The 27,935-nt window shown below is 49.1% G+C and overlaps 1 protein-coding gene across 6 annotated transcripts in view; it reads right to left on the bottom strand.

The window, feature by feature from the left end:
• PLEKHG4 (pleckstrin homology and RhoGEF domain containing G4) overlaps positions 1-27,935 on the bottom strand; it is a 92,432-nt gene that overhangs the window by 62,275 nt on the left and 2,222 nt on the right. For 5 of the 6 annotated variants that reach the window (XM_068202921.1, XM_068202923.1, XM_068202924.1 and 2 more), the window contains exons 2-3: positions 8,084-8,281; positions 420-2,544 (exon numbers count right to left, since the gene is read on the bottom strand). In XM_068202921.1, coding sequence (XP_068059022.1) covers positions 420-2,544; positions 8,084-8,281 — 2,323 coding nt within the window. Of the gene's footprint in view, positions 1-419; positions 2,545-8,083; positions 8,282-22,095; positions 22,415-27,935 lie in introns of those variants that run through there. The other variant, XM_068202922.1, reaches the window with a different exon arrangement.

Genomic DNA, 27,935 nt, shown 5'->3' with positions numbered 1-27,935 from the left:
TCTTGCCACAGCCATCTTCCTAAAGCCAATTTTCAACTATGAAAGACTTGTACAGTTAGACAAGTCTCTCCTCACACATTCTGCAGATCATGAATGTAAGCGGGAGAAGGCCACCAGCAATCAGATTAACTGAAATTAAAAGCTTCTTCCAAAGGAACTTTGTTCTGTATCAACGTAAATTTGCAAAGAATTATTAAACAAAATACCAAAATAAACCCACCTGCGAAGGGAAAGCTAATTTCACAGCACAAAAAATGAAAATTTAATCACTTCCCAGTATTTTGTGCTATTACCCCAAAACCTCCCAGATGTATTTATCAAAACCTGCCTGATAAGTAATATTCAAGCAGTATTCCTTGAGGACTTTGCTTTCCATCTATGTTACCAAACACAACCACACAAACATCCAATGGCTGTACCTTTAGGAGGTGATGCCCCAGACGATGCCTCTGGCTGGGAGTGCAGAGTGGTAGGCTCTGTATACCCCTCAGCAGGTCCTGAGGACAGTGGTCCACCCTCCAATTCCTCTTCAATGGATTCCAGTGTTTTTGAGGCTGTAGTCTTCAACCTTTCCCTGCAAGAACAACTTTCTTGGTTCTCCACTTGTCCCTGCAAGTCCTGTATTGCAACACACTCCAGGTTCAGCACAGAGTTCTCTTCACTTTCACAGCCATGGTTTTCTACCAGACTTTGAGGTTCCTCAAACCTCCTTCCAGACCTCTGGGTTTTGAACAGACTTGAATCTTCTTCTTGTGCACTGGGAGGCAACAAGTCGCTGTTATTTAATTGTTCTGCCATCTGATTCCCCTCTGCTAACTGGGCACTTTTGAGTGGTATGGCTTCTTCAGCCTTTTTATGCTCTTGCTCTTCATCATCTAGCAAGGTTCCATCTGCTGGAGCTTTCACAGAACAGTGACTATGACTAGTCTGATTTTCATTTACAATCAACATTTCTTTAGACTCTTTCACTTCCTCTTGGCTGTCCCTTCTTCCCACCTCAAATTCATCTACATCTCCTTGGCTCTCTTCTGGAGGACTAAATGGAGACCTGCTATTTGCTTCATTATTGCTGCAGCAAGCGCTTACATCTGCTATGTTCCCTGAAGGAGAGCCTCTCTCCCCATCTACATCTGAATTCTCAGGCAATGTAGTGACCTGAACTGGCTCAACACTTCCACGGACACCCTGGCAAGAGACATCAGAAGCTGCCTTTAGTGTGCAACATGGTCCCAAAGGCCCTAGGACAGATACAGAAGAAGCATCCATCAGTGTCACTTCCTTTGGACCCTCAGTCAGTGGTTCTGTGTTTACTCCCAGCATCACTTCCTCTTTAGCAGCAGTAGCATCTAGAATCACTTCTGGGCTCTGCTCCAATGTTTCAACACCAGCATTTTCACTAGGTCCATCACTTTCTCCCTCCATGTTTCCAGGGGCACCAGGCACTCGTGCCTTGCAGCTGACAGCATCTCTAGCACACACATCACTGTAGCTGCACAGTGCATATCGCCAATCCAGTGAGTGTTCACTGTGAGTCTCCTGCTCTGCAGACGAATCTTCTGCATGGCAAGCAGGAGGCTCAGCCACAGGAAAGTTATCACCCATACTTCCAGGATCAGCTGGTATCAGCTGACCTTCTAGGGACAGTTCTCCATGTGCCATCACTTTGTTTTCTTCCAATGGAGTAACATTTTGGAGAACTTCTGTAGAAGTGCTCAGAGTGTCCATTTGAGAGTGCTGCTTCTGCATAAGTGCTGACTGAATTAAGTTCTTGGAGTAGGTGCTGTCTTGTATGGCAATAAACCTGTGCTTGCCTTTAGACTCATTCACTCGTGCCCTGGGCTGAGTCAGGTAACTTAATGCCAGCGACGGTGTTAAAGATCCTGTTTGTGGCCCAAATCTGGGCAGTGAAACTTCTGCCAGCTCAACGTACTCCCCTTCAAGGTCACTTCCCAAGTTCTCCTGAGTCACAGGACTTATACAGACACCATTGACCAGAGCTTCATTTAACTGTGGAGCTGTGCTGCTAATGACAGGGTTGTCTCGATTTGCGCTTAGTTCCTGTAGATACTGAGACCTCAGGTCTGGTGAACCGCACTCAGTACGGTCCGTGGGGAAGCACAAAATTGAACGTTCCTCTGTTATTTCTGGAGAGATGATATTGTCTTCAATTATTTTTGGTTTATTTATAAATTCAGGATTAACCACTTTATCCCAGGGGACACGAAATATTTTGTCATCAGTGGTTAGTAAACAATTTTCCAGTGCTATGCCCATTCGCTCTCCATTGAATGTACTCAACCATTCCAGAGTAAAAATAGAGGTATATGAAACTTCTGGAATCACCACTTCTTCTACATTATGCTTATCTTTTGCCAAACATTTCAATACAATTCGTGGAGGCTTCTTCAGGGAGGGGACCACCTGCAGGTAGAAGTCACCAGGCTTCAAGATTCGCCAGTCAATGGAAGCTAGCTGGATTACAATCTTCTCTTGAATACACAGGGGCCAGCCCGCATGGCGAAACAGCAATCCGCAGTACGGAGCCTATGGAGACAAGAGAAAGTGTTTTCAGCACCAGCAAAAGATTTCAGCTCAAGCTTTTCAGTAAGAGAGATCAAGAAAACAGATGAATTTAGGGTCTTTGGTTATTGGTGTAGTCAAGTTTTCCACACTATGGTCTTCTCTTTAAAAAGCAGAAATAAGAAAAGCAACCAACACAAACCAGCTGTGCAGGACAGGGGGGCACAAGTTACACTGGGAGGCTGCAACCTCCCAGTGAAGGGAAGAAGACAGTGCAAAGACAAAACAGGAGATAGGAAGCAGCAAATGAGAAAGCACAGCAGAGCCACAGAGTAAGAAGGCAGCAAGTGCCATCAGCAAGCTGTGAGGAACCACACTTAACATACCAGCAATTTCCTCATTCCCAAAACATAGCAGCACTCAGGCCATGCCTTAGACAAATCCCACCCAAGTAAAAGAACTGAAGTTTCACGGCTGAACTAACTTGACTCAATTATTTACAGCTTTATCACAACTTCAAAAAATAATGTCAGTGCTTTGAACTTGATTCCATTGGGGTAAGATTTAAATTACGCCATTATATAAGCCATCAATTCCACAATTAATTTCATTTTTTTTTCTGTATGACAAGGCTTTGGATTCAATTAATTCAAGTATTTTGCCATACAGCAGAGAAACCAGAGAACAGAAAGGAACTTCCTGGAACCTCACACATCTTGAAACAACAAGTATTGGCAAAAAAGCAATTTCTTTCTTATGTTCATCAAGCCTTAGCTTCAGCCCTGCCAGACTTCTAACCCTCCTTGCACCTGAAGCAAAGTTGCTCACAGGTTTAGAAATCCAAATCCCCCTTCAGATTCAGTAAGTCCTCCTCCTCAACCCTGTATTTTCTGGATGTGTTCCCACTGCTTTGACTTATTAACCCATGTCACATGACCTTAGCATGTCTACCTTCATCATCTCCTCAGTGTGCCTGAACTATCTCCTTTGTAACGCCCATTTCTTTTTCTTAAAAACCATTTGTTCATTGTGCAAAGCATTGCAAAACACTGCCTGTAATGGCACCAGCACTTTCCAAATGTGCTAGAAGCATCTCTTAAAGCTAAGATCCCACTTATCTTCCAGTCATGCTTCTACAGTAACCCAGTCACCTACTGGTTTTTCTTTTCCAACTGATGAACTCCAGTCCACAACAGAAGTTCTGCCTGCCACTTTGTGGAGGCACATGCTTGCCCTCTGGGTCTACCATTACAAAATTTAAGTACAAAGTTTTAGAGCTCATCTTGTGCAATGCATTTATCACTCCCCTCTTCCAGGTTATTGTTTGTGTGTGTCCCAGGCTGGTTTCACCACAAACATGCCATACATACTCTTACTTTTTATGCCAAGGTCATGGATGAGAAGCACTGTGTGTTTCATGACTCCTGCCTCCGTTTTCCCTGCAGTACAAACATCCTCCCTCCCTTTCACCAGTTTGTAGCCATCTTGCAATTCTTGCATAAAACTCAAAGCCCTTTGACACAGTAATTAATCTTCCATATGAATCCATAATAAATCCTTTTTGGCAGAGATTAAACAAGGAAACCTATCTCTCTAGAGAGAGGTGGTTTATTAAAAAGGCTGGTGTGACACTACTGGCCATGGAGCAAACCACATGAAAACGTTATGCAGTTTTTCATGGGTCAGTTAATTCAGTCCTTGCTCAGAGCACAATGTTGTAGGCTCAGCTTATTCTCTGTATTTTGTTACTAGTCCTGACTTAACAGATTCAATAAAATCCCTGTTACCAGACATTCAGCATTATATGGTAACTTCTTCCATATTCCAGGATGGAGAATTGCCAGTCCTATTTCTTCAAAACAGTCAAGTTCAGTCAAAGTTGTTTTATTTCTGTTCAGTTACTGCTACTGCCCAACTGATGTACTTACACACTGTATTCATATATTAAGAAATTCAAAAACTCAGCCTCACTGCTTAGATGCTTACTTGTCTGACTACTGACTCATAAGGAGAAAACTCAGCAATAAAATCACCAAAACCAAAATGCAGAATGCATTGAAGGTCCTGAAAAGCCCTACAAAGCCGCAATCTAAACTGCATCAAGAGCCAGAGTAACATCCAAAACAGGAATGCAAGTCCCACAATAGCCTAAACATTACAGAGCTTTAGAATTTTATAACTGGAGCATCCTCATGCTGCTCCTGCTCCAAAATGCACCTTCAAAGGGAAGATTCTGTGAAGAGGCTTATTACAGTACCTTTAACATCTCATTTTGAGGCTCAAGGATTTGCTTTTCTCATGTCCAAACACTACAGAGCCAAACCAGGCCCACCAGAGGAGTGCCAGGAACACCCTCCACACCCAGGAATAAAGCTGGCTGAGGAAAGAGCTGGGCACCAATGACAAAAATGGCACAAAGGTGGAATCTTCTAAAGCTACAGGGATGGTTAAGCTGGAACAGACCATTTAGCTCAGGATGTCACCTCAAAGCCAGGGGCAAAATCTGGTTTTTAACTTTGTGCTAAGCAGAGACAGACCTCCTTGAAATACCCCTTCCAGTCCCTGAGGAATTACACACAGGCTGATGATTTTAATACACCCAGCTGAAGCCCATGACCTTGTCTACTACTTCATGAAGCCATTTACACCTTTGTCACTGCAGAGGCTGACAAAAGATCTAGTGCTCTCAAGACTTTCTACAGTAGTCATTCAGACATGAGTTAATTCTTTTCCCTCTAGTGTGTTTAGGAAATGCTCACACAGAACAGCTGAACTACAAACTAAGGAGGAAGTACTGCTTTTGTTTAGACTCTCTAAAAGGCAGGCAAGACTTTCAAAAAGCAATTAGTAAGAAACAGTCCTCTGTGATTTCAGATTGTAAAGATGAAGGTGCATAGAGTGGAGGATTGGGGAAGAAGTGACCACAGCAAATTAAATAAATTTCATAAATAAGAAATAATAAATTTAAAAGATCAAACAAGCAGACTCCTAAATAAAATATGGAATAGCCTGGGCCCAACTCTAAAGAAAGTACAAGGTACCTAGAGCTTCACTTGATCTCCCTGTACTATCACTCTGGATGTAAAAACTCATGAGTCACGGCCAGAAAGGGTCACAACCAAGTAAGAAGGGATCTTGCTGACCACTCTCCTAGACATTTCACACCTCACTAAAAGCCCCAATACCTAATGCTAAGCCTTGTGCAGCCCTCCCTAAAGGCAGCTGCCCAACCAACTCCACATCTTGTGGCTACTTAGCAGGCCAAGGAGTGCCAGGCAGGCCTCCAAGCACAGTTCGTGTCTCTGCATCACCTCCCCAAACCGTGCTGCACAAGTAGGACAGCCCCACCGTGCAGGTTTTCCCCCCTGCCACAGGCCACCTCAGACATCCCCATGCCTCCATGTCACCTGAGCCCATGCTCCAGGCCAGCCGAGTGGGCCACCCGCATCCTGGGCTTCTCCGGTGCCCACTGGCCTCATACTTCCTTCATCAGGAGCCTGAGCTCCAACTGCCATCACCTCTCCCTCCTCAGGACGCCCAGCACCCACTGCCCTCACACCTCTCCCTCCTCAGGATGCCCAGCACCCACTGCCCTCACACCTCTCCCTCCTCAGGACGCCCAGCACCCACTGCCCTCACACATGTCCCTCCTCAGGATGCCCAGCACCCACTGCCCTCACACATGTCCCTCCTCAGGATGCCCAGCACCCACCGCCCTCACACCTCTCCCTCCTCAGGATGCCCAGCACCCACCGCCCTCACACCTCTCCCTCCTCAGGATGCCCAGCACCCACTGCCCTCACACCTCTCCCTCCACGGGACACCCAGCACCCACCGCCCTCACACCTCTCCCTCCTCGGGACGCCCAGCACACACTGCCCTCACACCTCTCCCTCCTGGGGACGCCCAGCACCCACCGCCCTCACACCTCTCTCTCCTCGGGACGCCCAGCACCCACCGCCCTCACACCTCTCCCTCCTGGGGACGCCCAGCACCCACCGCCCTCACACCTCTCTCTCCTCAGGATGCCCAGCACCCACCGCCCTCACACCTCGCCCGCCTCACGGCCGAGCACTGCAGCGCCTCGTGTTCCAACAGCGACCGAAGCCACCGTGTCCGTCAAGGCGGCCCCGCGCTGCTATTGGCTGCTGCAGCCCCCGCTGCCGTCCCATTGGCTGCGGGCGGCCGAGGCCCGCCCTGCCGCCGCACCCGTGTTCGCCCGTGGCGCCCTGAGGGCGGAGGGGCCGCGGTGGGTGCGCGGCCTTCCCTGTGCGTCCCTCGGCCCCAGCACCTCCCCTGTGGGACAGCAGCACTGAGCGCCCAGCTCACTGCTGCTTTCCCTCCCTCCCCTTCACCGCCTCACCTGCCCAAGGCACCGCTGGCCACTGGGAAGCTGCCGGGATCTCGAGAAGTGGGGAAATTGCTACCTTGGCTCCTTCAGCGAGGGCGGTGTTTTGGGGAAAGCCGTGAAACATCTTGAAATAATTACCAGTTTGTACAAACGAAAAGCCTTTTGTTTCTTTAAAGGGGAAAATCACACTATGCACCATAGAATTAGAAGCTCCAATTACGGATACTGATGGAATAACATCTATTCCAGTGTTCAGGGTGGGAGAGAGCAGCAAGGTCAAGCACCACCTTGGATCCTCCTCGACTCACAAAGACGGCTGGCACCAAGCTGGAGGCTGGTGACAATACGGGGCAACAAACACTGCACTGAAACACTCTTTCAAGGTGCCTAGCTCACATGGATCCATCCTATGTGATGGATCTATGCTCCCAGTATTTCACTTCCTTGAAATAAATGAGTTATTGACTATTTCAGCCTCTATTCCATATTTTCCTCCTCCTAGAAATTCCTTGCCCTCTACCATGAGGATTTGAATTGAAAGACTGGCCACACACCCCCTTTGCATTCAGAGACAAAAACATTAGAACAAACCCACATTTTAGGTTGTTTGGGCTGGTTGGGTTTTTTTCATCTTGCAGACTTCGAGCCAAGTTTTGTGATGGAGGTGTTTGACTCATCGTTTCTAACATTTTAGACTCCCAACAGTAAAGCACGTTAATCTTGGACTCGTTCTGGCAGTAAATGTAACATGACTCCTCGGGGCTACTGAGCCTTGTGACCATTCCAGCAACCATCAAAGGGGAGCTGGAGTTTTGGAAAAACACCGACTGGAAGCATTTCGCCCTGCACATCATCGTGCCAGTGGCGGGAGCCTGACAGCTTCATCCACAGGGCCAGGGGACAGCTGGGGTCAGAGGCCACCCCAGTCAGACACATCTAGCAAACACTTCGCTAAACCTCTTCCTGTGAATCCCTTAAGCCCTTGGTGTTCCTGATTATGGAAAGGGAGAGCACTGCTCCACACCTGATCGCTGATCTCTGAAGGGATAAGCTTCAACAACAATTTCTCAACTATTTCCTAATGGTCTGCCTGCCCTCCCACCTAGACTGCCATACATACTCAAGCGCTTTTTGCCAGCTGTTTTGCATACAGGAGCAGAAAGAAAACTCCAAGAAAGCCTTCACAGGCCTTAGAGAGCATGATGTACTCACACAGGCATCCTGCTGAATGCACTGCAGGATGTGCTTGGCTGGAATCAGGAAGTCTATGAGGTAGTGCAGTCCATCCCCACGGTACGTCTTCTCCACCACATCAAAAACTTGGCACAGAACAGTGGCTGCGGTAGCCTCAAATGGAGGGTAGAGTGCTGATAACGTACTCTGAATGCAGCCGTCCAGTGATTCCGAGTCCTGCCGAGAGAGAAAGTGTTATTGGTACCGAAGCACGATCTGCCCAATGCCCAGGAGTGCAGCCATCTCCAAACGCAGGAGGAATGAAGATCAAAGGAGCCAAGTGCTGTACTTTCTAGCTTCTTTTGGCACTAGCGATGGCAGGTAAACACAAAAAAGCTCTCCCAAAACAGGAGTGGAGTGCTCGCAGAGTTCTGCACACAGCAGCGAGAATTGCCAGCTTTTGCTTACGCAGCAAGTCCTTCTCCTGCCTGCACGGGGTGGGGCGGCTGTTAGACCACACCGCAGCACGTGAGCGCGTGCGAGCGAGACAGCCGTGGGGTGGGCGCATCACCAGCCCCGTGTTTTGGGTACACTCCTTGGTGGGCTAAGGGCAGTTGCAGTGGGCTGAAGCTCCTCAGCCTCCTGCGCTCTGGAGTCCCAGCACAGGATAAGGTGCCAGAGCTGTTTGGTTCTGTGGAAAGCCATTCACCAGAGCGACTCCTCGTTATTCAAAGCTGTTTGCCTCTCATGAAAGACTCTACTCCAGGAGCCAGGAGTTTTCTGCAGCGCGAGATGCCTCACATGAGGATTCACACAATGCGTGTGGGCAGGGCTGCCTGTGGTCCCTGAGCACACCCGTGGATATCTAGGATGCCTGTTCAGGGGGATCAGAGGCAATGGCTTGCCTGCATCCACCTTCATTTTAGGAGAACCTGCCAGCCAGAGCCTGCCCATAGTGTCAGGACCAATTCCAGTGCTGGAGGCCAAATTCTGAGTTATTGCATGGGTGTAAATCAAGAGAGCTTGCCAAAAAGTAACAATAAAAAAAATATAAGGCTGTACATATCTGGAGAGAGAATCAGGATTCTTTCTTTTCTATTTTAGAGGGGATCCCTTGGGCTAGCTTACAGCCAGTGGGAGTAAGTTTTGCTCCAAAACCAAATGAAAGTTTACTCAGGTGTCTGGCCAGATCCTCATCTGATCCAAATCCACGTCCTTTCACTAGAGACAAGAAAAGCACTTCAGCTGCTTACGCAGAAGCCCTACAGCCTCCTGTAGAACAGGAACAACTACATGAACATGCCTGAAAATAACACTTCAGTCTCACAGCAAGATTGGAAGAGAAAGTTAAACAAAGCAGTGCCACAACAGCTTACGCCACAACCAGGGAACAGTAGAACAAGGGGATCAGGAGGAAACAAAGGGTTTCACTGCTTCCACTCCATTGCAGCACATCACTGAAGATGCCTCCACCAGCCTGCGAAAGTTCAACATTCTCAGAGCAAGCCTGAACTGACCTGCAGCCCAGCAGAGATGATGCTCCTCACACGAGCCTTCCCATCTCTCGCAGCTTACCGATCTCCATGTTCCTCCTTTAGAGGGCTGGGTGTTTAAGCACAATATAAACTCCCTGCTCTGATGCAAAGCCACATTGTAGGACAGCCTGTGGGACTGCACGGGAGAGGTGAGGACACCCAGGTGATGCCTCCACAATCCCTGCCTGCAATGAGCTGGCAGAACTTCGGTGACAGGCAAACCACACACTGCCTGCGGGACAGTACTGCTTCCTTACCTTTTCTGCTGTTTCTCCTGATGTCAGCATAAGCAAGGCTAGATGGATGGCAGCAGGCTCCTAAAGTGTCCACACCTTTTCTGAGAGAGCAGCTGCCTCCTGCAATACTCAAGGCCAATGCAACTAAATAAACAGAGGTTAAGGAGCTATTTTTCATATGCATAGAATCATAGATTATCCTGAGTTGGAATACTTAATCCAATATTCTTAAACCAAGAATTCCAAAAGCAAGAGCCCTATGTGCACACTCACAAGTACTGAATCCTAGGGAATGAGCATTTAACCCCAATTCTAAATAAGAGGAGAAGGCTGTTTTAAACAATTTACTTTCCACTCTGAAAAATAATAACCTCTGTTGTTACCAACCTGTCCCAGCAAGTGCCTGTGACCTTGTCAGATAAAACTGGCCTTCACACAGGTGCTCTCCCACCCCACCAGTCACCTTCTTGGGCACTGTCACAGTAGCATTGCTGCTGGCAGCATTTGACGACAATCTCCCTCTGACCTTCCACAGCCCACAAGTTCAAAACATCAAGTCAAAACCAGCTGGGGTTGGTTCTACACCATTTTCTGTCCCCATCCCCTGCTTGAGCAAAATTCTTTCAGATATCAATCCCTCCACAAAATAAATTTGTTAAGTTCACTGTTGCAAATAAAACAAAGAAGTCAAAATATTTGCACATGAGTCAGTGCATCGCTCTAAGGTTCTCACACCATTCCTGCTGCCTTAGCCTTCACAAAACAATTATTAACATTGGCACCAAATCAAAAATCCTTTATATGGTTAAAATAAACCAGGTCGCATACTATCCTTCCTTTAGTAAAATACAGAATACCATAGCCTGTAGCCATTGCAGAGTGCAGTGCTAACTGCACTCCCGAGCACAGAGGCTTTATCTCCCTCTGGCTAGATTATACCACAAAGCCATGATAGCTGTGTAGATTTCTAAATGATACAGAGAAGGTTTCAACCACTACATTTTGGTAGAAGTAGATGTTTGCACCAATCTCTGCTAATTCTGCAGGAAAAGCCCCAAACAGGAATTAGATTCCCACATCCCACTGTGCTGCATTGGATTGCAGCACCAGCATCCTTGGGAGGCTACACAACAAGGTACAGAACAAGGCTACAGAACACAGCAGCCTCCGCGTGCCACAGATGAATGTTGAGGTGACACTGCTCTTCAGTGCTTCCACCCAGGATGGTCACCCAGGGATAGCTCCTGCCTGGAAGGAGGGTGAAACATGGCAGTGCCTCAGAAGCCACCTTGAAAATACAGAGGGTAGAACATGGCAGAGCTTGGAGCCTCCGACAGCAACAGATTCTCCTTCAGTAAGGGACTCATTAACCCAGCTCACAATCCTATGGATGGGGCTGCTTATTTGCACTAATTAACTTCTCAGACTGCAGAGGGGCTGGAGGAAAGCACCTTAGCCAGGACTACAAGAGGCCTCAAGGTCCTGCTGTGGAATGCCAGAGCACAGATGGGCAGCCTCACACACCCAGCCTGGCGGCAGGGCTGGCTGCCATGACGTGCAGGAGACGTGGTTTGCAGGCACAGGGAACTCATACAAACCAGAGAAAGGGATAGTGCTCTGTGGTCCTGAGGCTGATAAACATGAAGTCTAAAGCCAATCTCACCTACATCATGGAATCATAGAATGAGTAAGGAAGGGACCACTGGAGGTTGTCTAGTCCAACTTCACTGCTCCAGAGTGCCCTAGACCATACTAGGAGCCCCCCTAGACCCCTGCAGGGTCCCCTAGAGCATGTTACTTCAGACAGCTTTTGAATATCTCCAGAGAAGGAGCCTCCACAATTTCTGGGCAACGTGTTCCAGGGGTTCCATCCTTTATCTCAAGCAGGCAATGTAACCCCCCACAGGCACAAGGAGAAACTTTTGTGACCCAAGATAAGTGAGCAGCACCTGGAGAGAAGAACAAGCTAAAGGATCTTTGCAAAAGCTAATAGAATCCATGGAGGGGGCACTCCTGCCCTAGCATATTTCCACTACAACCAGCCCACAGTGGTCCCCAAGAGGTGGCAGAGCCTGGCACAGGAGCCTGCTGAAAAAACAGTCTCCTTCAGGGGCTGCACATTTCAAGATTCCCTACTTCCAACATTGTTGCCACATCCCTCTCACAAGAAAGGTCCTGGACACATGCTCCCTTTCAGCCACTGGGCACAAACACCAACAGAAGCACTTTCCAAGCAAACCATAGAGCATTTCTGCAAGCAAAATGAGTCTAGGGATTTAAATGATTCTTTGTCAATAGCATGGGAGGACCTATAAAATCCAGCTCACTGCCACCACTCCACCACACCTCCCAAAAGAGAAACATGCTTTTAAAATAACTCCTCTATAAATCAAGGCGCTAAATAAAGCCCAGGTTAAGGTCATGTCCGGCCAAACTGGCTTTCACTGCAGCTCAGCTGAGAGCCAGCTGCCGGTGCAGGGGCTGGAGCACAGGAACAGAAGAGGAAAGCACCACACAGGGATGGGATGGGATGGGCTCCATTGGCTGGGCTCCATGGGCTGAGCCATGTGACAGGAGCAACCTAGCATGGTCACACCCAGGAGGCCAGGGGAGCAGTGAGAACCCAGGGGGACTTCACAACTAGCAGAGGGCTTCAGTCTGAACAGTGGATAGGTGGGCTGCCCTCTTTCCTGGCAGGAGAAAACCAGGAGCAGGAGAAAACCAGACCACAGGAGCCACGGATGCTGTGATAAGTAGAACAATAAATGTTGTGGCAAAGTTCTGCTGCTCAGCTGTTAGAGCTCCACTCCATCGCAAACTGCAGCAAGAACCAGGAGTCAATCAGAAACGAAGCTAGGAGTGCCTGGGCAGAAGAGGAGCCCAGCAGCTGTTGCAACCCAGCTTAGGGGATGCATCTACTTCTCCTGGTGCAAGCAGACACTGCAGGTTGGAAGAGGAGCCTGTCATGAGGCACCTGGAGTAACCAGGAGTTTCTTAGGCTTTTCTAGGTGCGCTGATTGAATTTTCTGCCTACATTTGAGGGTATAACGAGAGCAGTATAGCAGCTCCAGCCACTGGGAACTCCTGTCATTCTAGATTTCTTTCTTACTCAGGATCAAACTCCTTCCTCTTTGGGACCTGCTGCTCACCAATTAAGTCTGAACCCTGGAGAACCTCCTCCAGGTCTGGAGAACAAAACATCAGCCTGCCTGGGGAGCAGAGAGGACATCCCCAGGGCTACACATGTACTTCACACAGCATCAGAATATCTATGGTCTTCAAGCAAGAGACAGCAACCCAAGTGGCTCAGGACAATGTAAATCAGTGCAGGGGAGGCCTGCAATGCTTCTGGACCCACCTGGGACAGCAAAGCCTTGGCAGCATTTTCCCACAAATCACCCAAGCACTTTGCTCATTTTGTCTACAAAGTACTGCATTTTGGTCAAGGCGAACATGAAGAGGCACAGATTATCCCTGATGAAAGCCCAGATGCTGTCTGCAGACTACTAAAAAAGATTGTTTTGGTGAGACCAGACTAACAGTTTGACTAACCCATGACTTATGGCAGACAACGCTCCTTTCCAGCAGGCTGGACTGGCCCATGTAACATGCTGAGGATTCATCCCACAACAGGAATTTAGTTAAAGAACTTACAGCTCTGCTTTCACAAACCTATACTCTCATTTGAGCTGCCAGAGAATGAAACTACATGTCCCAAAGTGCCCCAGTTAAATCCAGAGCTTGCCATGGCTTGGCAGAGCAAGGAGCATAGCTGGGCAGTGGAGCAGAGCCTGGCGAGGCTGCGAGCACAGCGAGTGGTGCCCGTGGTACACCCAGCTCTGAGTCATGGAGCGTCTGGGCTCCCGCCTAGCAGGGAGACCTTGCCAGAGCTCCCACAGCTTTGCCCTTCTTCTGCCAGCTGCCCAGGGCATGGCCACGTCCTGCACGCACCCACTTTTCTCCCCTCTTGTCCAGATGCCAAGACACAGTGCAAAGGCAGGACAGGAGAGACCAGAGTGTGCAAAGGTGAGGGGAAGAAATGACCCAACCCTCCCACATCCCAGACTGGAAAGTAGAAATAATAGCAAAACTGGGGAGAGGCAGAACTCCAAGCAGCACAACACAGCTCCTGCCCATGGCTCCCAGCCAGCTTTGGGACTGGGGGAAAAGGAGCTCACAGCAGGCGCTGAGCAGGGCCGAGTTAGCTGGTCCCTCCGCCAGCAAAGGCTGCTGTGCTGCACCACTTGGCTGGGGCTGCTCAGATCTTAGCTGACGTGAGAAACCTCATTTCCAGTAAAAACAGACCTCTGGGCTTTCCATGAAGCCTTTCCACTTTCTGACACAGAGCCGAAAGACAGACTGCTTTCCCTTTAAATAAAAGAGACATTTCTGTGTTCAGAAAGGTCTCTGGCTAAAAAGAAGGCTTGTTTTTCTGACAAAATTTGAGATTTCCCACTCCATTGCTGCAGAGAGGAGAACCCTCCCAGCCCCATTTCCTGAGCTGTTTTAATCACAGCGGCAATGAGTTCAAGAGAGAAAAATCTTCCCAGAGCAAGTGCCAGCTCCCCCCTCTACTGCTTACTCTGAGGCTCGGGGGGAAGCTGAGAAGAGGGCGCCTGCCTTCGGCACCCTGCCTACCTCTGGATAAAATAATGTATCATTAAGAGGTGCAGCTATAGAGGTAGGCATTCCCACTCCTGTAATTACACCACCTTTCAGTGAGATAACCAGGAACAGCTCTACCTGCTCTTTGGGCTATTGTTTTAGGCTTTTCAGGGAGAAAAGCACAGCACCCAGTTCCACTTGGGAGGCAAGTGTTTGCAGTCTCACCCAGGCCAGCTTTGCTGAAGGGCTGTACCTCCAAAAGCAAGCTGCTTTCTGCATGTCACCATGGCATCCCTTGCAGAGGGCATGGCTGTAGCCTGGCTCAGCTCCCCTACACTGAGGCAGGCAGGACTGCTCCATAGCCTGTGGATAAACCAGCTCCTACAGCTTTGCAGGGAGTGGTGCTCTGCAGACAGAGCTCAGAGAATCATTTCCAGATGCCTCCCTCTGTTCTCCCAGCCCTACTCCGTGTTGACGCGGCTGCGGCAGCCAAAGCAGCTCCTACTGGGCAGCACACAGGATTATCATTCCAGGCACTGCAGGAAAACAAGCGCTTGGAAGCGATTAACTCATGATCTCTCATTTAATTAAACAAAGGGAAAAATGATGTATTTGCTTTTCAGCTCCAAGGTCCCTGTTCTGCGCATGCTGTAGGTCTGGGCGTGCGCAGCTGGGGAAAGGCCCAAAGCTGGGTGATCTCTCCAAGCTCAGGCTTGGTTTGTTTTCACTCAAGGGGGGACACCCCAGATTCCTTTGAAAGTGAAGCATGACCACCTGTGTGCTTCACTTTTGGAGTGCACAACTACACCAAAACTGTCCTTGTGCTGGAGCAAAAGGCAGGGAATAGCAGGCAGCAGAGGTAGCCTCGTTCAGGTAACATCCCTGGCCACTGCAGGTGGCCTAACACAGGCATTATCATATGACAACAGGACAGTCACCCGAGCCTGCTCCCCAGCCCAAGACCCCCGTTTACTTGGGTCTAATAGATCACCTTCCCCTTAATTCACCTTACTTCCCTCTACCCTTCAGGTTTTTGTACTCCAGCTTTTCTGGAGAAGAGATTGTGACTTTCTCCTTTGTCTGTGCAACATCCAACACATCAGAAGAGCTGCTGACAACTGGTGAAGATTAAAGAGGCCAAAGTGGGGGTAACCCACAATCCAAGAAAGTTGTCTTTTAGTCAGAGTAGGGAAGAACTGGGAAATGCAGATAAGTATTTCCTCACAGGGACGTGTCTTGCTCCCTAATGAGTTCTCAATGTACTGAGCAGGAGGTAGGTATTTTATCCGTAGCAACAATTGAGCCCTGCTCTCAAGGACCAGTTACTTTCTATCAGAAATAGATCAAGGAGATGATATAGGCGTTTAAAGGGCAGCTGAGTGAACAGATCAAAGCCCTGTCCTTAAACAGACATCTTCCAACTGAAACAAGGGCCTGCAAGTGGAGGAGAAGAGCTGTGTATAAAACACCATCCTACAGCTGGACACCGGCTTATTTTGGTTTAGTTTAATCAAGGGATTAAGTCCTTAATCTGAAATAACTGTCTAAGCACAGATTTTTATTTTTTTTTTAATATCACTGGCATAGCTCTAACAATGCAATTAATTAAACAGGTTGTACTCTGTGTGCTGCAAAGCTTTGGGTACTTTTAGAACAACCTTCCCAGCAACAGACTCATGCTGGAAGAGCATGAGCGCTGGCAGCCATGGTTTCACTGCCCATTGTTAGCCATGTGCACCTTTCCACCTCCTCGAGGCTGCCTGGAGCTCTCCTCTTCACTCCTGCTGCCAGCCTGCACAGGCTGCCCTGCCTTGGGCACCAACACTCTGCCCATGGCACTGTATGCCACAGTCCAGCCAGGGACCTCCACATTCCAAGTGTCATGTTCCTACAACAGGCCCAGACAAGGCTTGCTAAATCCTGTTAGATATCACAGTCAGAGCCAAGAATTTCACAGGCCACTTCTATACAAGTCCTGAGACATTGCAACCAACTTCCATTCTTCACAGAGCTCTTTCTACAAACGTGCTAAAAAACTTTTTCTCTGCTATGGAACAAAAGAAATTGCTGGAGTTCATGCACCCCATTATTAGTGATAGGATTTGCTCTGCTCTCTACTTCAGGCATTGGCATCCATCTGGCAAACCAACCCAAGCAGCAGCATGTTGTGCCCCTTCTTATCTCTGCCTAATGGGTACTAACTAACAAGGCACTCCAGGCAGATGAAAGATTTCTTTATACCAGCCAGCTATAAAATACCCTAAGTAAATTCTTCACCAAACAGGTCAGCTCATTTTAACACCTTTTAGTCAGAGGCATTAGGCCATAGCCAACCCCTTGTGTTCAGACACCCATCTGGGAGCATCTTACAACAGATGGGCAACCACCTGTGCTCAAAAAGAAAATGATAATCCTTCATCAGGCCAGCTGATGAGTGCCAAAAACGATCTTCATGTGGTCAGTACTTAGAGTATTAGTTCTGTGCCAGTGTTGCACACATTCTGGGCTCACGTTCAGATCTCACCCCTTCCTTTTGCAAGGTGCATAAGCTGCTGGACAGACTCCCAGGGGAATGGTGGATTCCCCATGTCCTGCAACCTCAATAACTGAGGGTGGATGCCACAGAAAAATTATCCTCTTTTAGTTAAAGAGCTCCCAGACTCCATATGGAAGCTAGGTGACACTGTACAGTCCCAATGTCCCGTAACAGATGAGCCATAGTTCCTTTTGGCCTTAAACACTGTGTTACCATGTGCTCATGAAATACGAGTCCTGCTATGTCAGAGGGGGACAGAAACTGCTCTGAAGCAGAGCTGCAATTCCAGGAGGGGATGGCTGAGCACATGAGAACATAGTAAGTGTAGAAGGACCTTCCTTGGAGGAGCACATCCCTGCACACCATCGATAGGAGAAAGCACCTGGCAGCAGTCCTCAGATGCCTCTTAGGAAGAGGCTGTGAGGAAGGATGAGCCAGAAGGACAGAGCAGGCAGCTCAGAGATGTCCATGGTTATGCCAGCTCAGCCATGGGCCACTCCAAGAAGCATCAGTCTGTGCTGAAGAAGGGAGAAGTGTTCCTCATCAGGGACAAAGATTTGTTCCAAGACTCTCTGAGCTCACTGGGGAACAGACACGTGTGCTCAAGTTCTCCTCCTGCCCCTAAGCAGCAAACCTGGGACAGATTCAGATGAAAACATTCCTCCTATATTTGGATACAGCACTAAATGCATGCCTCCCGGAAAGCTAAGTAAATCAGTCATAAATTCAGGGCATTTCTTTCATTAAACTCCTGAGTTAGAAAGGGGTGAACACAGGCTTTTAAAGCTACTCCCTTTATAGATTTTTTTTTTCCAAACAGAAAACAATCTCACGTGTCCCATTATTTCCATACATATCAAAGGAGGGTGGAGATTTAACTAGCAATTTCTAAAAGATCTTTGTGCACAGAAGGGATGTATGCCAAAACGTGGGTGGTTATAAGCCCAAACACAAAGGAGAATACATCCACAGGCATTTTTCCCCTTGATCCATTAACGGGCCTGCATACCAGCGTCCTGAGCATATGAGAGGGACCTTGTTCAAAAGGTAAATGTATTCAGCAAGATGACAACAGACAGCAAATAACCCACATCCTTTAACCATGTTGGAGGCTCAGCAATGCTGGGGTTTTGTTGGGAGGCACTGAGATTTGACAAGCAGCCTCAGGGAAAGTATCCTCCTGAAGGAACCTGCTCAGGAAGCCTCTGCCACACCTAACACAGGCTGCAAAGCTCAAGGTGGACACCTAGCTAAGGTCATCAGAACTCCAGCAGCTTTCCTTCTCTGCAGCATGCAAACCACTCTCCAGCCACAGCAGTGTGCCCCATTGCAGGGGACCATAAGGCCCCATGGAGACTCCCCCTTACCACATCCACCAGTGTCCAGGAGGAGCACATGCAAGTCTTCTCTTCAGCTGAGCCATTTGATTCCATTCAAACAATGGCTGGTTGCACCAGCTGAAGCAAGGGTTCATCCTGGGCTTCTCAGGCTGATGGCAGGATGGCAAATATGAGGAGACAGAAAGATTTTCAGATTCACATTCTGTGCTGCTTTGATCTTGAAAGTTTCAGCTTGGTGTCCAGTGATGCAAAAAATAGGATACATATGAAACCAGCACTTACAAGAAAGGCCCCATTTTTTGTTAACATTTTAATGAAAGATTAAGCCAGCCAATAGGGATGAGGCACTTGGTGTGGCAGAGAGGTATAAGCATGGCCAAACCTTCAGAATCAACAAGGGCATGTCTACTCACTTCTCTGAGCTGCAAACCAGGTACCATGAGTGGTGCAAAAAACATAGAGCATCCCATGGCCAGAAGTGGGCAGTTTTACCCTGGCAAGCACTTCTTGCTTTTTGCTGCTCTTCAGTCAGCAACACACCTGGTCCCAGTGCTACTGCTCACTTTTTCAGACCTTGGTGACACTGAGCTCTGCAGAACTGGAACAGGGGGTTCCATCATGCGTAAACAGCCAAGAACAGGAACAAAAAGTGCTCTGATAGAAATGCCTACGGGTGGGTTCAGTTTATAGTTTCTGTAGGACACCTTGATTGTTTTAACAGAGATTTTTTTTTCAGCACTTGAGTGCTAAAGGAGCCTGTAGCCCCTGTGATGTGACTTCCACCCACACTCAACACCAATGCTCAGGTTAAGGTTGGGCAGAGCCTGTAGTATGGTTCAAATTTTACACAGATTGGTTGCAGACAGGGTTACGTTTGAGATGCAAGTAGAAGATGAGGCTCTCTGAGCTGAGCACTGTGCCTGTGCTCTAGAATTTAGAGGCAGACATGCTGGTTATCTTGTCTGAAGTGACCAGCCACGAGATGCTGACAAAGCTGTCATGTTATGATCTCTTCTGCTATAGCAAAGTATGCCTTCAGAGCCAACTGCCCATGGGGGCAGCTGGCCAGCAACACTACCAGAAGGGGCTATGCTACAGGATGCTGGTTTTCAGAAAATAAGTGCTGGCATTCAGCACAGAGTTCTCCTTGGATACCTGCATTGTCTCACTGTGAGCATCTACTGTCTTCCATTCCCATGTGGTATTAGAATACATTTGGCAATTTCTACAAGAAGATACCTGGATGCAGCTGGCCTGTCACTTGCATTCAGCCATTATTTTTATTGTTACAATGAATGGCATGTTCACCTGCTCAGAGGTTTTGAAAAGAAGCTGGGCAAAATGCAAGTTGTCAACCTTGTTACCCCAGAGGAGGTGCTTTCAAACTGCTTCCATGTGCTCAGGATTATGTCTCTGGACTTTGTCTGTGTTCCAACATCTTGCTCATGGTTTTGGCACAGAAATAAAGAAGATCCCCAATGCTTAAAGGTCTTTGTGATTCCCAGACTCATTTCCTTCCCACTGTGGGAGAAGACATAACTGGAGGAAGAAAGAACCTATTTTCTGCTGAAATCCATCCTCTCTCTTACCAGCATAGAGGTGCCACCAGAACTTCTCTGCAGGAAGCACCAGGAATGGCGAATCATGGGAATACCAGGGAATGAAGATAGATCCCAAGTCACAAAAGCCATGATGGGTGAGCAAGGTAGACAGAGGCCAGCCAGATTCCTGCACTGCTCTCACCATGGGGTTTCCACAGCTCCAGAAGTCACTTCTAGTGGAAGTGGGCTACTTTGGCCCGAGCTGTCTCACCCATTTGGTGCTTTGGGCATCTCCCAGCTGCCACAACCTTATGTACCCATACGTACACATCAGCTCTAACACTGAAACCCCATGAAAATAAATCACCTGCCTCACAGAGCAGGGCAGCCAGCAGTGGTGCTTTGACAGACCTCCATCAGGAGCCAAGTCTCCAAGAGTCCTGCAAGCTGCTGGAGGCCATGGAAGGTCTCCTACAGGCCAGCAGACTGACACACATTCACTGAAATCCAAATCTTTTGCCTGCAAGGTTTATTTGATTTACCAGGACACAAAAAACTCAAGTTAATCAGAACAGCTTGGAGCTACAGTCACAACTTGGTTGCTCACAGAAATGCACCTCATAAAATGTAGATTGGTCTACCACAACATTGAGAACAGATACCTGCCATGGACCAGAGGTGTCCACAATGTGGCCGGCACTCATTGCTGGGTCTGGTGCAGCTTGGCCTCTGGTTCCCATTCCTTCCAGCTGCACTCAGCCCCTGAGAGGCACACGATCCCTCCTCAGCAGTGATACACAGTCCTTGAATGCCCAACCACCCAGACTGGTCATGGCACTGCTCCACACAAAAGCCCCTGCTTCAGACAGCTTTTGCATCACACATTAAAACATCAAGGAGGGGGGCTGAAGCACTTGGGAATCACCAGAAAGACACCTCCAACTTGAAGGAGCAGAGTAGTAGCAGCCAGTCTCTGCCTCTGGCCTCCAAGGGCAGTATTTCACAAACACTGCTCCAGCCCAGATGGCAAAATGCAGCCCATGAGACTGCAAGGGATGACCCTAACCCTGCACAACCCCAAACAGTGCTCTCCTTTGATTTCAACTTCATAATATAACCTGTACAGACCAAAAATTGCCAGGAACACACTAGGCATGGGGTGAGGGAAAGAGGTCTTCCGACTGGGATGGAGAAGTAGAAGTGACATGCCTCCACAGAAGAATAGCAGGGGAGAGCACACCATGGCTCTGACAGGCATGTGAGGGCAAAGAGCACCACAGGATTCTCTGCAAAGGAGCTGGAGGGTGGTAACGGGAAAATATATGGGTCTATAAACTTAGCTCAACTTGCAGAAGTCAGAATTCAATTCAGCCCTCAAAGCCAAATTTCTGCAGGCTCAGAAACTGAACTTTTAAAGGGCAAGTCACTGCCAGGCACAGCAGCAATGCAAGATGCTTGTCCTCCTCATGGATTTTGTTCCCTCTGCTGTGGGGAAGCAGTCCAAAACATAGCAGGACACCTCCAGGAGATTTGGGGTTGCTGGGCACATGGATCTCAGCCTAAGCCTAGGATCAAACCATCAGAAGCTAGACTGATTCTCAGTGGGGTGTTACCACAGGGCCAGCGATCCCTCCAGCTACTGACAGCCCAGGGCTGGGCACCTCTGTTTGTGCCAGTGTGCCAGTGCCAGTGCGGCTGGGCAGGGGACAACCCTGCAGCCGCTCCCAAGGAGTCTGGGTGCTCTGCTGCCCACTGGACTCACCATCTTTTCATCTCTCCTAACAAAGATCCCCACGTGCAGAACTTGACACGGAAAAGGAACATCCCTGCCCAGCTCCAGGGATTCTCTGGATGCCCACCCTGGGCAGGAAAGAAGGCTCTGCAAGAGGGCAATGCCCAGAGCCACAGAGCAGGATTGGCAGAGTGAGGGCAGGAGGAAAGCTCAGCATCCAGGCAGCACAAAAGACAAGGCTCTGCCCGAACTGACCCATCCCAGCTTCTCGCTCCAGCACTGTAGCCCGATAGGCACCTCGCAGGGGTCAGTGCCAACAAGAAGTTTGTGTCCCTGCAGCCACCGCCCAGGACTGGCACCACGAGTACAGTGTGCCACTCGAGTAACGGGAAATGCCAAGAGAGCTGTTCCCACTCCCGGCATTAGCGCCGTGCGCTGGCTCCAGGCAGGCTGCCCCGATAGCAGCTTCGTCCCGCACAGCCCTGCTCGTGCCCAGGGCAAGAACCCTTCGCAGAGATTTCCTTACCATGTTCCCGGCCTCCTTTATTCCCCCTCACTTCCAAAGACAGCGCTTTTTCTCTTTTTCCTCCATGTGTGCGACGGGGCGTCTCCTCTCCCCTCCGACGTGAACCACCGAAGCACTTTGAGTTCTGGACTGTAATCCAAGCCCTCACCGCCCCCAGCACAGCTCCAACTAATCTAACTCATGACACTACCGGGGCTGAGCAGGGGACCTCGAAGGTTTCTCTGACAGCCAACTCCAGCGTTAGACGGCAGAGGGGCATAGCGAGAGCAAGGTGCCGCATCCCCCAGCCCTGCGGGGACCTTACGGACACGGGCAGAGCCAGAAGCGCTCCCGGGCTGCTCCTTACGGCATCGCTGCTCTCCGCGTCCCTCAGAGCGCCTGGCCCGCCGCACAGACCGGCTTAATGCAGCCGCGTCGTGGCAGGGAGCTGCCTTCGCCCGGGAAGATCTGAATAGCTGCTACGGGAGAATAAGGCAGGCATCCCGAGAAGGTCTCCAGCTTCCCAAAGAGGTTTCCAGCAAAATCCTCCCCCCTTGCCTCTTCCCGGCTTGTTTTTCTCTAAGTCCAGGGAAGTTTCTCCACTCCACGAGATCCTGAGGCGCCGCCGCAGGTTAAGTAAAATGCCGAGAAATACAGGGAGAGTGCTCTGAAATATTGTTTTTCTAACTTCTAGAAGGAAAACAGAGAGCAGTGACCGCTTCAGGCAACAGCAACAAACTGCATTGGGATCAGGCAAGAGATGTAGACCTCACCCCCTCCCAAAGGAGTAAGTAATTTAACACGGCAAGTTTCTCCACCCCTCCATTAATTGTTTAAGATGGCCAGGGGCCAAAATACTGCCCGAGCAGTGGGGAAGGTCATCACACAGGCAGGCAGCAGCCTCCAGAATGTGACAACGGGAAAGGGCAGAGCCACAGAGGCGGAGAGAGTGGAGAGAGGCAGGTGCCGCGGGGCATCCCAGGATCTGCTGACACACAAAGGCTTTGTGTAACGGGAAGCAGGGCGGGAAGTGACACACAGGCAAAACCTGGGCACGAGATGCAGGGCCTGGGACCAGAAACTGCCTCCCCAGCCTGAGCAGTGCATGGTCTCAGCAGCCTCGGCTGGGACTGACCCTCCATCAAGGAGTTCACAGTGCTGGAACTTGGTTGTCCCCACTTATGGAGAGGTCACACAAACTAATCCATTCCAAAGAAACAGGGTGACTCAGGAAGGATGTGAGAGCCTACAGCAGAAGGGAAGACATCTCCTTCTCCTGCATGGACAAGCGGAGCAGCACAGGGTACTTGCCTGCTGAAGACTGAGCAACTGCTGCCAATACCTCTGCTGCCTTGGCTCAAGGGGCAGAGTCCCACAGCCTTCCCAAACCCTGCTCCACAGGGCCAGTAGCAGAGGCCATGCCAGCTAGTCCAGCTCAAGACCACCTTCAGATACTCCTCTCCCAGGGAGGACTGACAACATTTTGCCCTAAAAGTTGGCCATATGATGGCCTCATCATGTGTTTCCAGACCCAACCAGCAACTGGGAGTTTGAGCAGCCCCAAAGCCAACCATTCAATCCACCAGCTGCTTGGTGTGCTGCTGCATTTCCTTAATCCAAAGAGATGTCCTGCTAAAAGGGGCTGGGACACTGACCGTGACCAGAGCTGAGCAGCTGCCTCACTGTTCAGCACTTGGCTCTCAAAAGCCCATGTTTTCAGAGGCTCCCCCATGGCCTGGAACAGCCTGTCACCTTCTCCCCACAGCAGCACTCCATCTGTAGGCAGCATCCGTGTCAGGCGACAGCAGTTGCTAATGCCAAACTGGGTGAAGGAGAGCATCCCTGCCACCTCGAGTATTAACTACCCAGCACAGGCACAACCTAGTTGTTGTCATCTGCAACAACTAATTTGAGATCTGAGATCCTGTCTGTGCATGCAAGAGAGCCTCTTTCCCCCTCATGTTCATATCAGGAGGATGAGGAGCCTGGCATACCTCCCCAGCAGAGCCTCTGACCACAGCTTTCAGGGTCTGTACAAGGCTACATTTGCAGTGTAGCTTTGTCCTTCATCTATTCCTCTGGCACATCTCCCACGCAATGAGCATGGCTACATTTGGCTAACCTTTGCAATATCTTCCTGCAGGTGCTTGCCGGGAGTCTCCCTAGGGACTGGCCCACTCCCAGAGGAGGGAGCACCAGGAGCGATGTCTCTGCAGCACACACGTGACTGGCCGTGACAAGCCCTGTGCTGTCAGAAGTACCAGGCTATTTCTGCTGGAGGCATATCCCCATCACAGAATAAAAGGAGGTAGAAGAGATCCAACATGCCCCTCATGCCCAGATGTTTTATGGAAAACTGTAGATACAGTTTTCTGTACTGTTTCTACAACTGCAGCATTACATGTATATTTCCTTTCCAAAGGTCATGGCTGCCCAGGGCTAACCCAAATTGCAGAATCATAGAATAATTCTAAGCTGGGAGGGACCCACAAGGATCAGATGCTCTTCATTGTTCTGCACAGGACAACCTCAAAAATTATACCATGTGCGATTGCACCAGCCTTGCACACAACTATTTTTATCCAGCAAACAGGTCACTGCATTTGCCCTGGGTTCTGCAGAAGAACCAGTCTCCAAATAGAGATCTGGAGTCTCAAAAATGTCTGGTAATCAGCAGCCTGGGTAACAAGCCTGGGCACTTCGGGGCTATTCCAGTTGTAGGCCAAAGCTCCTGCTCCTTCAGGGGGGCTACTGCACAAGCCAGGAGCTACCTCGGCTTTGAAACAGAGACATATGCTCTCCAGGCAGCACAAAGGGCAATGCAGAGCCAGGTAGTGCTGGGACATCCCCACAGCCCATGGGGATGAAGGGAATGGAGCAGAGAACCTGCTCCCATGCTGTTACAGACTGGTCAGGTCTTTTACACTCAGACTTTTGGCAGCAGATCCAGGATGTGCAGCTTTTGGCTTTCCTGTCTCCTTCAGGTGGCTTGCACAGGCCTGGGAGCACAAGGTTGTCATCTCCTTTAGTTCTGAATTACCTGCTAAGATACTGTAAAGTCACCTAATTTCAGCTCTCTGATGGCCAGAAAGAGAAAAGTGATGCTTTTCTCATAGAAAGAGAAAAGTTGCATAGGAGCTTGCAGCATCCCCATAAACAGAGGAGGAAGGCACCATAGAGGTACTCAGAGCCTTGTTCCTACCCCATTTCCCATGACAAAAGAAAGCTCTCCAAAAGCTCTCAAGTCAACACCACTCAGAAGGATGCAGGGAAGTTAGCAGCACCATTTATAGAGGCTGCCAAACACAAGAGCAGCTTAGAGCCCAATCTCACACTTCCTCCTTTTCCTACACTGCACTTAAAGCTCAGGAGCACCTTCCCCCATACGGATTTCCAGGCTGAAGAACCTGAGTTCAGCTCACCTCCAGCCCAGTCAGAGGCAGTGACGTGACTTCCTCTGCCATGGCACGGTGCTAAGGGGAACATCACGCTGCTGTTTACTCATGGCTGGTTCCTAATATAGTTTCCTTTTTTTTTTTTTTTTTTTAATTGCAAAGTAGCCTTTCCCTCTTCTGCATTGTAGATCCATTTCCCGCACAAGCACATGGGAGACAGCTGTAGCCAGCACTTCAGTGGGTGTTAAAAAGCCCCTCTTGACTAAGGCTGACAACAATGCCACGCTTGTTCCCAGCACAGTCTCACTCTGTCTCCTCGTAGGAGCAGCTCCTCGCTCTCGCGCAAGGCCTGTGCGTTCCTCAGGGTTGCTTTAATTGCTGAAGTCACTGCAAAAGAGGCTGCTGTCATCCATGCTGGCAGAGATCTGAGTGCCCCAGCTTCCCATCCAGCAGACCCAGGTCCTTTGCATGGACTGAGGAGCAATTTTACTCCAAGGGACTGCTTTGCTACCCACCTTCAGCAGCAGCTGACCATTGCTAAACACAGCTTGTCCTAGAGGTGACTTACAGCAAAAGGCAGCAAATGCTGACAATAGGAAGGATGGGAACCTTTGAAGGCTGTGGGGCCTCCCCAGAGTTGAAAGAAAAGGAGACAGAAGAGGGATCAGTATAACTGTTCTGAAAATTTCTGAGGTTCTAATTTCAGACTCTCATCTCTTTCCTCTCTATTCCTTTCTTCTTTCCTGGATCTGGTTTCTGGAGTTGCAATATTTCTCAAGTGCCTAAAGCAGTACCACAGCCTAGAGCTGGGAGAGAGCACAGACAGAGGTAGAAGGCAGGGAAAGGACCTCTGCCTTTGGGTCAACACTTAGCAGAGTTCTGCTTATTTTTGGTTGTGCAAATCAGGAAATGCTCAATTCTTTTATGAATAGAATTCAGCTGTGCTGGAAACAACACAAGACAGATGTTTTAGATGCCAGATAAGGACATCTCCTGACCTAGGGGAAGTTGTGCAATATGGATGTTAGCAGGATGATTACATTACTGTGGCCAACAGCTCTTAGGAAAATACCCCCATGAACTCCATGTTAGCTTAGAGTGATCACTGGAGCAGTCCTCAGCACAGGGAACTTCCTGTGGCCACAGAGACTTCTGAGGGAATGGAGATCCTGGGAATGGGCTGTGGTAGAGCACTACTCTCGGGTAAATGGCTCCTGCTAACCCATTGATAAGTGGATGTCTCTGAGTCTACTTCCAGGCATCTCATCACCAGACTGGGGTTCTCCACCAGCTCCCATATCCACAGACATGGCAATGCAGATATCCCATGGATTAAGCTGTATGCTGAAAGGAAAGGTATGTTACCATCCCACCAAGCTATCCATAATGAACCCTCATAGAACATCCTAACTTGGAAGGGATCCACAAGGATCATTGAAGCCCAGCTCCAACCCTATACCCCTTCAACTTGGCAGCCCACAAAAACAGAGGAAGCCACCAAGAAGCAGCATTAGACCCCACTCAGAACAAGCCTTCAAGCCAGGGATAGATATTGCTCAAAACAGGGTTTGTGAAAGAAAGGCAACAAGGGATGCAGCAAGTAGAGGAGCAAGCAGCCTTTTGAACCAACTACCCTTCAGGAAAGAACTAGCTCTCTCCCCCCATTAGGGAGACAAGAACAGGTTGTATGCAGTTTAATAACATTTAAACCTTTTTTTCAGATCACAAGTAAAGCAGGTCTTGGCTTCACAAAAACACATCTTGGTTTAACTAATTAATTTGATAATCCGCTATTTGCAATCCTCAGGAGACATTCAGCTTCTAAAGCAAGTAATTACCACTAAGTGGCAACCTCTTTGTGAGGCCCACTCTGATTAGGGAAAAAATTTCTTAAGCCAGAAATATAATCACAGTGTGATTTCCCAGAAGGACCGAAGGAGAGACTACATAACAACAGCTGGTCACGCTCACCATCTGAAGGAACAGAAGCAACTCAATCACCAGGTCTCCAGCTACAATTCAAGATGTTGTTCAGTGCCACGTGCAACCATGGCCTGCAGTTAACCATCAGGAAGTTTCACAGGAGGTATTTTGTAGGGACAGCAATCAGGAAGTTCCCACTTGGGGGGGGCTCAAATACCCCAAATGTATGCCACAAGGGAAAGAAGGGAGAGGGATAAAATGGGTTTTTAAATTCACACATCAGGCTGGCTGCAGCACATATTGAGAGAGGTGATTCTCCCCCTCTGCCCTCATGAGACCTGCCTTGGAGTGCTGCATCCAGGTCTGGGATCCTCAGCACAGGAATGACATGGACCTGTCAGAGCAGGTCCAGAGGAGGCCACAAAGATGATCCTAGGGCTGGAGCACCTCTTCTATGTGGACAGTCTGAGAGAGAACTGTTCAGCCTGCAGCAGAGAAGGCTTTGGAGAGATCTTAGAGCCCCTTCCAGTACTTAAAGGAAGC

Source organism: Anomalospiza imberbis, chromosome 12 (genome assembly GCF_031753505.1).
Source record: "Anomalospiza imberbis isolate Cuckoo-Finch-1a 21T00152 chromosome 12, ASM3175350v1, whole genome shotgun sequence".
Lineage (NCBI taxonomy): Eukaryota > Metazoa > Chordata > Aves > Passeriformes > Viduidae > Anomalospiza > Anomalospiza imberbis.
Note: the sequence above shows the minus strand (reverse complement) of the source record. Positions and strands in the feature narration are given on the sequence as shown.